This window comes from Nylanderia fulva, unplaced genomic scaffold, assembly GCF_048542155.1.
Source record: "Nylanderia fulva isolate GAGA-0341 unplaced genomic scaffold, ASM4854215v1 Scaffold11, whole genome shotgun sequence".
Lineage (NCBI taxonomy): Eukaryota > Metazoa > Arthropoda > Insecta > Hymenoptera > Formicidae > Nylanderia > Nylanderia fulva.
In genome coordinates this window covers 4925435-4937776 of record NW_028189302.1, presented here as the reverse complement: position 1 = coordinate 4937776, position 12342 = coordinate 4925435, and the positions used below count along the sequence as shown (strand labels likewise).

At 38.8% G+C, this 12342-nt stretch overlaps 2 protein-coding genes across 2 annotated transcripts in view; one reads left to right on the top strand and one right to left on the bottom strand.

Annotated features, from left to right (window-relative positions):
• The window catches only part of LOC114936933 (apoptosis-resistant E3 ubiquitin protein ligase 1), a 74271-nt gene that overhangs the window by 33011 nt on the left and 28918 nt on the right, over positions 1-12342 (bottom strand). The gene's annotated exons all lie outside the window — the stretch shown is intronic.
• LOC114936936 (serine protease inhibitor dipetalogastin) overlaps positions 5613-12342 on the top strand; it is a 34226-nt gene continuing 27496 nt past the window's right edge. The window contains exon 1 of the mRNA XM_029310295.2: positions 5613-6050. Coding sequence (XP_029166128.1) covers positions 5996-6050 — 55 coding nt within the window. The 5' untranslated portion in view covers positions 5613-5995. The remainder of the gene's footprint in view (positions 6051-12342) is intronic.

Here is a 12342-nt window from a genome sequence, read left to right as displayed (position 1 = left end):
TCAAATAATATAAATAATATTCGATTATAAAATGAGGAAAACAGAGTGGCTTTAAATAATTTGGTGAAACGAAACACTGATGCTTTAATTTAATATATCATGACTGATAATAATAGAACGGAATAATAGAATTTATATTCTTCCACGAGAAGCATTTGCAAAATGTGCTGTACGAATACAACAATAAGTGCTTTGTGCTTTCGTCTTAAAATACAGTCTTACATTTTCTGCTAAATTTTATTCGTATCGATTTCGCGAACTCATACTAAAACAAAAGGAAACTCGTGCAATAACGATCTAGTCCTAAATTATCCTACGAAGAGACTAGATTTTGACTTTTAAAACCAGACAGTGTGACGCCTGTGCTGTCCAAATATAATTTACGTGTTTCTGCATGTCTCGGGTTCAAAACATCGCGTGGCGAAATGTTTATTCAATGCATGGAAATTCGCGAATCGCGAAGGCGACCACGATACCGTGATTCTTTTTCGTTCTGTATTATTTGTCTCATCCCCGCCCAAAAGTTAGCCTCTGCCCGACACCCGAGCGTTTTATTTTCCCTCGGGTTTTGCGAAAAAAAAAAGAAAAGAAAAAAACAACGTACGTTCTTTCAAGAGACACGAACAACAGAACAAGGGAGAACGGACGAAAAAACCGGACGGTGCGCAGGCAAAATTTAAAAAAACACATAACTTTTATGCAGCATTGATTTATATAGCGACACACAAAGAATTTTCTCTTCATATATATATACCGTCGTTTCGACCGATCAACATTCTTTTTTGCGCCGAGCTATTTTGGTTCTTTATCTCTTTTTTGAAAATAAAACGAGAGAAAGAAAGAGAGAAATGTCGGGGAACGGTTAAACCATGGTAAAGTCAAGCAATGTCGATGAAACCGGCTCATGCGGTAATAAATCGCGCTCTAATCGGACCACCAAGAACTTTAATCTTTCCTCAAACTTCTTTTAATCCTCGTCGAAATGTTAATGAGCTTATCGGTCACTGTTATCGAGCAAAGAAATAAATTTGACTCTCTTGAATGGCAAGAAACTGGATCATTCCGCGAACGTATCGCTAAAACGTGAGTATTCTCGCATATATATACATATATATCTGAAATTTCGTTCAGTCATTTATAAACTAATCTCAATTAACGAGTCTAATCTAACGGTACAATTAGATTAGACTGTATTAGATTGGGGATAACGTGACATTATTTTATTATCAACCGGACAACTTGAATTCTCTAACTCGTATCCGAAATGCCGTTTATCAATGTGCCTACGCATGTGTGTGTGTGTGTGTGTGTGTGTGTGTGTAATTAGATCGGTTAATGGCCGTGCGCCGTCGTAAAGTCGGAAATGCACCGTAAATGCACAATCAGAATGCCTTATGTATGAAACGTAAGTATGTGCGGCTATATATGTTTTATGATTAGAAACTCGCGGGAAGAAACGAATCGTAACGAATAAGAATAATCGAGCGTCCACTGAAAAAAATTGATTGAATTCGAATAAGTATTTATTTCAAGACTGCCAGACGAATCATTTATTTGAAACTAATAATATCGATTTGATATGAGAAATATTTATTTGACACAAGAAAATCCTTTTCAAAACAAATAAATATTTATGTATTTCAAATAAATGATTCATTTGGGGAGTATTGAAATAAATATTTATTAATTTACTTTTTTTTTTCAGTGCGTCCGATTCCGAGTTTCTCGCGTTGCGCATCGCGTCGACAAAATCGACAAAATCGTGTCTTAATTATTCAGAACCCATCAAGTCGGCGTTTATTGGAGCATAATACACTCGGGCGAATCTTTATATCCCGGTTACGGGTTTTTAATTGAAATTTCCTCGAGTAACGAGACTGTGTCTCTATCGCGTCGACGAGATTGGATAAACTTCTCTTTATCCTGATTACGGAAATAAGTTCTCTCCGGAGTAATTAAAGTAACTTTCGATCATTTTCTCGCGACGACAAATTTACGATATTTCGCGCGCACGCTCGATTTTATTATTCTGCTGTTATTTAATTTTATCTCTAATTATTTGAATATCTCAGAGACGCTAACAAGAAAAGCTCATATATATTTTCGATCGTTCAGGATGCACGATTTGCATGATGCATTCAGAGCTGACTGGATTCTGCGAAGCATCAGCTGTTTGCGCAATCAATTCGAACGCGACGAATTGTTTGACGTTTCTGGTAACACTTGAACGAAGCTTCAAAAATTAAGAATATTGATATTATTTATTTAGCATTTATTCTGCGTACTTTATGTCTTTCTCATAAATAATCTGCTATCTCTTATTTATTTTCGCGAATAAAATTGGTCTGAATTATTTTTAGATGAATCTATTTATAGAGCGTTTCTACTTTCGTCTTGACTCATGTGTTAAACTTAATTCATTTAGCTGAAAAAAGATATAAATATCTTGCGAAGAGATAGTCATTGTTACACAGTAAAAAAATTTGTGTTCTCTTGTTAAAAGCGGTCCCTGTTAAAATTTTTGTGTTAAATATTTAACACATTTATGTGATAATTTAACATATTACTGTTGTGTTAATTGAACTTAAAAATATATGTTCGGTTTTATTAGTTACAAGATTATTAAAATTTACAGAAAAAATGTTGATTTTTTTTATTTTATAATACAAGTGAGCATGTGATAAAATCTAAAATTAACATATTTTTAATAAATTTTTACATTAAAACTCTATGTTAATTTTCCACGTATATATTTTAAATTACTTCAAGTTTGCATTTATTTTGCGCTAAAATATTAACACAGAGTATTTGTGTCTCCAATTAACGTATCCATATTATGTTAAATTAACACAAAAACGGACCGTTTGGTACAAGTGAGATATATATGCTAAGTTTAACACAATCTTGTCAACCGTGTATTCAATAATAATAATTAATGAACGAATGATTATTCCTCGTAATCGGAGATGAGAACCACGGCAAAAGAGGGTCGATCGCAAAATTGATCGCAAAATTGGGTTGTGAACAAAAGCTACGAACGTGCGAGAGGAGACACACTAAGTTAACTTATGTATAAAGCGGCTTCAGCCTGAGAAAGGCAGAGCGCTTAGTGCGCGCACGAAGTGCCGCTTATTAAAGAAGATAATGAGTCCATTCAAATTCAATCCGGTCAAAAGGTATCGCCGACTCACGTCGCACATCCGCCGTACAGTCAGATCCGGTGCGATATCTCGATTTAGAAGATACCGGCTTATCAATTCGCGCGGATCAATTGTCGCGTGGTTTGACAAGAAAAAAAAAATTGATTGATCGATTCGTTGCGATAAAGGATGTATTTTTTTTGGCCAACCGAAGAAGAGCGTGAATCGCGCGCCGAGAGATACCATGCACGTCCGGCGAACAAAAGAGCGGATTTATAATTGAAAACGAGCCGTTCCGCACGTCCGCAAACGCGAAACGTCGTTCTATTGAAACGAATTGTTAGATCCCTCGAATCGAAACTAGCGAACGAGACTATATTCGCCGCTATGCTGATATCCGTTCGCGTTCTCGATTTCGCAAAAGCGCGGACGAAACAAAGCGCGGAAAATCGGTCGTACGTACGGCTACCGGCTTACGTGCAGTATATATCGACGTTAAAGGCGCAAGTGGGTTAATGGTAAAGATTGGAGAACACGCGAGAGAGAGAGAGAGAGAAACGCGTATGTGAGAGTATCTCGCGATTCACTAGCGCTGACAGCCGATGTTGATAAACGATCGCTCGCGGCCCTCGTGACCGCTCCGGGATGATTCGGTTGCAGCTGCTACACGCGAAACTTCTTCCCGCGGGTCACTGTCACACTTTCGCGTCGCGTTTTTTAGCCCTCCTTCGTCCGCGCTAGACCGTCTTCGAATGGGTGCAACGAGGGCGATTTCGTCGAAACGTCGCTAAACGATTTTATAAAAAGCTTTCGACAGCTGTCGATTTGTTATTAATGGCCTTAACGTATATACTATATATACGTGCAAAGGGAGATAAGATACATTGGAGTCCTTTTCATTTTCGCGGGCGACGTGTCTTCTAAATTTTCTTAAGATGTTAATGTACCGCACTATTAAATTTCTAGTCACGTGTTGATAAAAAGAGACTACTTTTGCTTTAATTCCTTCCGGAATTTCTCCCGGGAAAGAGACCGCAAAAAGACAAAACTACATGTCAATCGCGCAGCTGCGGTGTCAGATCTGCGGCGCAGATTCGTCACGCGCGTAAAACAAACGCTTAGAGTGTAAGTAGGAAAGGAGACTAATGTCGCTATCGTTAGCAAGAACATCCCCTCGATTTCTTACGACACTTCAATTAGAAAGTGTAGCCATTAATCGCGCGCGCGGGTCACGTCGCTCCCCATCTTTTCTCTTCTCATCGTCGCGGGAGAAGGACACGAAAATGTACTTTTAATTAATCCGCGGGCTCCTAGACGCCGCACGTTCATTTGATCTCGACCTACTCCGCTCTTATTATCGACGGCTTTCTCACCGACGCGCTTCTTATCAATCCTAATTCTCACGTTCACGTTCAGATCTTAATTTAGTCTTCAATTACCGAAAATCGGACGCGACACCCGTGTCATGGTAATAAGTATCGCAGCGCGTGATTAACAGTGCAAATTCGTTCTCCTTCTTCCCTTCTCCGTGAAAAATCGTACAGGTATATGATATCAGATTGTCCAGCAGACTCGATGAAAAAAATTCCCTGACTTTTTAGTATTATTTTTTCCAAATATATCATTTGCATATATAACTGCATGTCGCTATAAACTATTTAAATAATCACCTTTTTTATTATATCAAATTTTTTAGTTTCGTCTCTATCGAACACATTGAAATAAAATAACACGACGATGAAAATATAAATTAGCGAGTTTATATTTTATTCAACAAAGAATTTCAAATTATTGAGACAAATGTAGAATAATGTGAAAAATCCAGATGAATAGTAAAATTTCTTGACTTTTCCCTGACAATTCCCGGATTTCCATAACCGCTAGACACCCTGATCCAATTTAATCTTCAATTACCAAAAATCGGACGCGACACGTGTCGTGGTGATAAGTATTGTATAGCGCTGATATATAGTCTCTTACAGAAAATCGTCGAGGTAGCATATCTCCCTCTTTGGAGGGAGATCACCCTTTTGGATCTCGTCGTGATCGCGCGATCCGTGTCAGAGTTGCGTGGCCAAGTATCCTTGACCTCCAAGCAAGGCACCAGTGCGCGGCCAGTGGGACGAGAACCTCTCGCGAAGGCGATGACGCGAACTACCGGGGAAATTGGTCAGGAGGAAGATGAAGAAACGCGGCAGAGGAAGAACGACGGAAGGAGCAGAAGAAGGACGTCTCACGGTGGCGGAGGAAGAGCTGGCCTAGAAACGCCGGTCCCCGGCGCTTCCCGACACTCGACGACGCGTTACCTTCAGAAGCGATGAAGATGAAAAGGAGGAGGGATACGCTTCTCTTTCCCACTTCTCGCGGTCGGGCGGCAGCCCTCCTCTTCTTTTGACGGTCGCCGTCGACCGATGATGGTAATGGTAAATGGCCCATGGAGAGAAGAAGGCCCTCCGTTCCGCGCCTCCACTGGAAACGGGAGCACGCCACGTGAAAGTAGGAAGGGGAGGCTATAGCCGGCCCGACGTCGCTTCGTGCGCCTCAGTCGTTCGTGGACCTCGAAGGACGATAGAGGTCGAAGAGGTCTCGCTTCCTCCTCTCCTGACCTTCTCGCACGCTCTTCCTACCGAGCCTTTTCTTCGCGCGGTTTTCTTCTTCCTTTTCTTCCTCTCTTTCTTCTTCTTCTTCACCTTCGCGCTCATCTCTGCTCCACTCTCGTACGACCTCGGTCTCGACAATAATAAAATAATCATCCGTTGGAGCCCAAGGACTCCTCGCCTGCGCGGGGATATCGTTTCGTGAAGTCGCCGCATCGGCAACATCGTGATAATAGACCAGAAGATATTAGCGGAAGAATGCGCCGTCAACTTTCGCTCGTCCTCGGGATCGTCCTGCTGGGCTGTCTTCAAGGTTGGTATCAAGTTTTTAGGGTGTACCGAGAGAGTGCCGGTCGGAATTACGTTCGAAATCTTACGCTCGTTGCTTAATTACTTAGGATTGAAGAAATTGCAGAACGAGACAATTTTTAATTCGAACACTGAAAACAAATTTATCAAATTCGAAGAAGTATTCATTTCAATACTGCCGAATAAATCATTTGTTTGAAACTTATAATAATATTGATTTGAAAAATATTTATATTTGTTTCAAATGAATAATTTATTAGACAGTTTTGAAATCAATATTTATTAATTTAATAATTTTTTCAGTGAATGAATTCGTATGCTCTATCATTAGTCAAATAGACGATGGAACCCCGAATGTTCATACCATTTCTTTATAAGTCATCTTCGAAATTTCTGCTTTTGTCGATATGCTTCTCACAAGAACGGAAAACTATTTGCACTGTCATCGCTCTTTTTATACTCATTATCGCGACAATTTGATATCCATTTGCTTCGCGGATGAATAATTAAGATCTAAAAAAAATTATTGGATTCGCAACCAGAATGCACTCGTTATTCTGTGCAGATCGAGAATAAAATCCTCGTTAATGACCTGTCACAAAACTTAAGCGATGGATGCAACGATGAGAATCCATGCAGAACATTGAGATCGATAAGAAAGTAGTTCAAACACTGAAATATTTAAATCGCGAAGATGATTTTCCGCACTATTTTCGAGATTGAGAAGATTCTTCACCTTAGCGTCATTTTATAATTTAATTGAAATTGATTCATAAGATTATAAATCGTATAGCTGTGAAAAAGAAAAGAAAAATAGCACCGCTAACATCAGTCGTGTGAAAGGAGAAAGCGATATTGAAGAAGACTTGAAACTCTGAGATTTCCAGAAGCAGAGATGTGACATAAATCTTGAGAGCTTCTAGAGTCTGTCAAAGCTATGTCTATAATTTAATATAATTAATTTTTTATTTATGTATAATTTAATGTAAATCTCTCAATGCATAATTAAATCAGTAAGAACTTTCTACGCGACGAACAAATATTACTTTAAAGATGCATAGCCTTTAAATCAAAATTTCATAAAAAAATCATTAATAATAATGATTAATGAAAAACAGGAGGGAACATAATAACGATACATCCGAAGAAATGCGCGCAAACGGGACATTTAGCATAAAACAGGCGCGCTTAACCAGCTATTTATTTAAAGTCGAGGTGTGAAATTCAGATCTCCCATTTACGTTAGTCTGACACACGGAAGTTACGGTCCATGAGTATGGCTGTGATTAAGGAACCGTTCTCTTCCTCCCGAGCGAGAAGCAACAAGTAAATGAGAGCGACGAGGTTCACCGAAATTCACACATAACGCCGTACACGCACATGCATATATATGTTACATTAATCTATATGTGTGTGTGTGCATATGCACCTTCCCCTTTCGCTCGGGCACCCATTGAACCCGCCGCAGGGAGCCCCAGCATCCTCGGTTAAATGCGCGACGCTCTTTCAGGGAGGAAAAAACGGGAGAAGGAGAGTCGAGGAACGCGAAGAAAAGTTTTTCGTTTTAATCTCTCGCACGCTCGCATCCTCGTGCACGATCTCGTTCCTCTTTCTCTCGACTCCTCTCTCGATCTACGGTTCGTTGTATGGCCCTTTTGCGTGGCTTTTCAGTGGCGTACTCGCGCCGGTTTTCAATTTTCTCGCGCAAATCTTGATGATAAATATCGAACGAATAAATGTAATCCGAAGAAATCTTGTCGCGAAAATGTCTTGTCGTATAAAATTATTAAAAGTTAATTTATAATATTTTTTATTAGATAATGTTTGATTAGATCATTCTTTTTGCATAATATTTCTGTTATGTGCGTATAATAGATTTCCCTATATCATCAACTATTTTCTATATCTTAATAATAAATATCGAACGAATTAAATTAAAAAATAAAATTTGTACTAGATAATTCTTTTTACATATAATATTTCTGTTATGTGCATAATAGATTCCCCTATAATCAACCACTTTATAAAAAAAAATCCGAGAATTAATTCAATTCCGGAAGTTTCCAGCGGCTGCTGCATCTGTACGATTGCTAAATGAGGTTTGTTTGCAGCTGCGTAAAAGATAAAGCAACTCTCCGCGAGGCTTCTCCGCGTCTGAATTTTTGTGCTCCGGCGTTATCTCTGAAAAGGAATGCGGGCGCGCAAACGCAACCGGGAAATACGTGACGGGTCTCTTATATGGTATCTCGCGGTTGGAGAGTTCCGGAGGAAACTTCACGATGGTTACGCTATTGCGCGCTCTATAGGTCTGCGTCATCGGGTGCATTCGATGCACCGGGGTGCACATAAGGCGCGAAACGACCGTGGGCCGACGCGGCTAATTAAGTATGCTAATAATTGTCGGGTTCAAACTAGTCGCTCTCGCGTATATACTCAAACGAGTCTGGAAATCCGCGAGCGAGACTCGTCGCGTGAGAAATCGCGGGAATCATTCCAGGGAATCCTTAACGACGCAGCCCTCTCACATCCCGGTCGTAACCGACTTCCGATCCGGACGACGAACGAGTCGGAAGATTCCTCCTCATGGTTTTCCCTGACGATCACTGCCGCGCCTCTTTGACCGTCGGCGCAATTCATCCCCCGATTAACTCTATAATCCTCGGCAATTCATACTGTAATCTGTAATTAAATAATCCGATCGGCTTACAAATTGCGCGCATTAAATCGCTTAATCGACGCTAATAACGCTTTAATTTACGAGACTTCGTAAAACGTTTACAGGACTAAACAGAACAAATCCACTCCATATCATTTTGCGATATATACATTCGCGCTTTGGACAATTATCTCGATGTTAATCGGTTCGCGCGGGAAAATGATCACGGTTGCGAGAGACACTTTTAATCTACATCTTGATTATGATTAAGTATCGCGGTACCATTGGATGGAATTTCATACGCCGGATAAAATTATCTCTTCGTCGAGTAACGACTCGCGATTGTTCGCGTTAGGTTAAATATAGAGTCGTCTCATCAGTGAGATTACGAATTACAGTTATTTCTCATATTCTGCCAGATTACACGAGATAGTATTGTTCGCAGACTTAGAACAGACCTTCGTAAGCGAGTTTCGAGATCAACGACAGCGAAACTAAACAAATATAACGTGTAATAATGAGCGAGTTGATGTAAATTACGACGATCACCGACCAAGTTGCTGCGACGAATGCACTTTTATTACCATCTCGCTTAGGTGCACATTTTATATCCCAATTAACAGTACACCCTCGACTTTACTTAGACTTTAATAGCCGATAATTTATACAAGCGACGTAATCAGTGTCGGATCGCGTACGACGCGTTTCTCCTTCTCTTCAGCGTCATGAAACGGAATCGTTTCTTCCTAATCGTTCGCCTCTCTTGATTCTCACTTCACGACGCGAGTTTCATTAAGGCATCGGTAACGATAAATCACGCGTGCGCGTGTTCACTCTCGGATGAAACGACCAACAGAAATGCCCGACACGGATTTATAGGTCCCAAAGTGAGAAGTTAAAAGAGAAACAGAGAAAGGAAGGGTTAAAAGTCTTCAAGTTTTGTCACGAACCGTGGGATTCTTTTTACTTCCGAATATATACTTTTGCGCGAGAAATTCTCAGGATAAAAAGCAACTACCGAGGCAGGTCCTGTTTGTATACTCGACAAGTTTCTGCCACAACGAGTTCCTAAACAATATATTTCAACCCTCTCTCGGCAAGATTTTCCTATACGCATGTAAAATCTCAATGGAATATATAATTCAGGGTGTCTAGCAGACTTAACGAAAAAAATTTCCTGACTTTTTCAGATTTTCCAAGACCAGAAATTTAATTTTTCCCTGACTTTTCAGAAGTTAAAAAAACACAAAATTTAAATCAATTATACAATCTGCATTATGTACGATAATCGAAATAAACATGTCACTATAAACTATTTAAATAATCACCTTTTTTATTCTATCAAATTTTTTAGTTTCGTCTCTATCAAACACATTGAAATAAAATAACACGACGATGAAAATATAAATTAACGAACACGCTGCAGATGAATCGATTTTTAACAACACAGAAAATTAGCGTGCTAGTCAAGGAAAAGTTTATATTTATTTAATAAAAAATGTTAAATTGTTGAAACAAATGTAGAATAATGTGAACAAATTCTGATAAATAATAAAATACCCGGTTTTTCAGATTTCCCTGATCGCTAGACATCCTGTATAATTATAATTTGTACGATCGCGTTTTATTATTAGCTTTAGGATATCTTGAGGATTATATTCTTGCGCGGAACACATCAGAATGACTGGGCATTTATTTATCCTCAAAAGAAAAAAATCTTCCCTATATATTTTCTCAATTATTCGCATAAACGCGCGCCCATTTCTTTCGCAGGAAAGATCTGATGAGATTTTAATTCTTCAATGAGAAGAGCACAGCTCCCTTGTTCTTTGATCGTTTGTCGGTGTAATTTGTAGCAAGGCACGAGGGAAGCAGAAATGAGTGAGTAAAGGAGGGAAGGGAGAGAAAGTTGGATGCTCTCGTACAGGCCCACACACCTTGAAAATTGCAAAACTATTTTCATCCCGAGCCGCCCATTGTCTTAGCGTGAGAGTCGCCTTTTTTAATTTCCGCACTATAAACTGATCCGATTTCAAAAAAGCGCGACTAATCGCGCTCGAACCGATATCTTACGTGTATAATTTAATACAAATCATAAATAGAGGAACGGTACACAGTATATCGTCGAACGATGAAATTGATTGATTTAAATTTAAATCGTGTGAATCATTAAACAAACTCTACGGAACTCTCAGGGGATTTTGTTCTCCGTATTATTGGCTGTCTTGAATGATGTATCTGATATTGCTGCACGCTTTAATAAAGAATGATCGTCTAAAACCATTTCGGTTCGTTGACTCTTCAATATACAATAGATGTCTGAGTTCTCGTGGCCTTGCTCCGATTATTCTCATTACAAGTTAAGTAATTCAATTACGTTGGTGAGATAATAAGCATGTTTGCATTATAATGTAAAAAATTTACTCGTAATGATCTTGTGATTCGTTTCGACGTGAAACATGATTCAACAATATTTTTGTAATATATTAATAATCCTTTCAAGAAGAAACATGCGCGATTGATGATCACGTATTAAGTCTATCAAAAACGCATTATACATGTAATATTATATCATTATATGCATATATATATATATATAATTGCATGATATTATCTAGCCTTTGCATTGAAAAATTTGCAAAAAAATTAAATTTTGATAATGAGTTCAAATACCTACGTACAATTTTTTTCCTTAGTCAACGCTATCTCAATTCAAACAGAATAATGATTTATTCATTGAAGATGATTTGAGCAGTCAAGCTGCGTCCCTATCTACTTAAATGCAGCGTTTTCCGGACGTGCAAGCCCACGAATCGCATGACATCAAGGTAACAGGGTGATTGTATGTGCGGCATCTTCGCGTTCTGCACGAGAGATCGAGCACCGTGACGGCTTCGTTTATAAGAGAGACCCGATAATGAAATCATTACACGTTGTTGTGCTCAGGTGCCTCGATAATTACGAATGATCACGATCGCGTACGGAAAATCGTGAGCTAGAAGCGGGATGGACGTGTGCCAATTAGTGCGAGGGTCCCGTAAATCGCTAATTGTCTGTATACTAGCAATCGGAATAAACTATTTTCGCGCTAAGTGGAAGCGTTGAAATTTATATTGATGCAAGCGACTTTCAAGGTGTCCAGCAGACTCCGTGAAAAAAATCCCTTTTTCAGATTTTTCAAGACCAGAAATTAATATAATTTGCATACATCTATATGATAAATCAATTAAATGTTAAATCATGAAATCTTTGAGATATTTTTGTCAACAAAGAAAAGGTTCGAAAGTTAAAAACAATAAAAATTTAAATCAATTGCAATCATCAGTTTTTAACAACACAGAAAATTAGCGTGCTGGGAGTCGAGGAAAAGTTTATATTTATTTAATAAAAAATTTCAAATTATTGAGACAAATGTAGAATAATGTGAAAAAATCCAGATAAATAGTAAAATTTCCTGACTTTTTTCCCCTGACAATTCCAGATTTATACAATTCCCGGACACTGCGCGATTTTCCAGATTTCCCTGACCGCTAGACACCCTGAATTTTTGTTGTTATCGTTGCTTAATATATAAGTAATAGATTCGATACTGTCGCGATATCAGCTTCTCACGATCAGTTATTTTTCATTATACATAAGA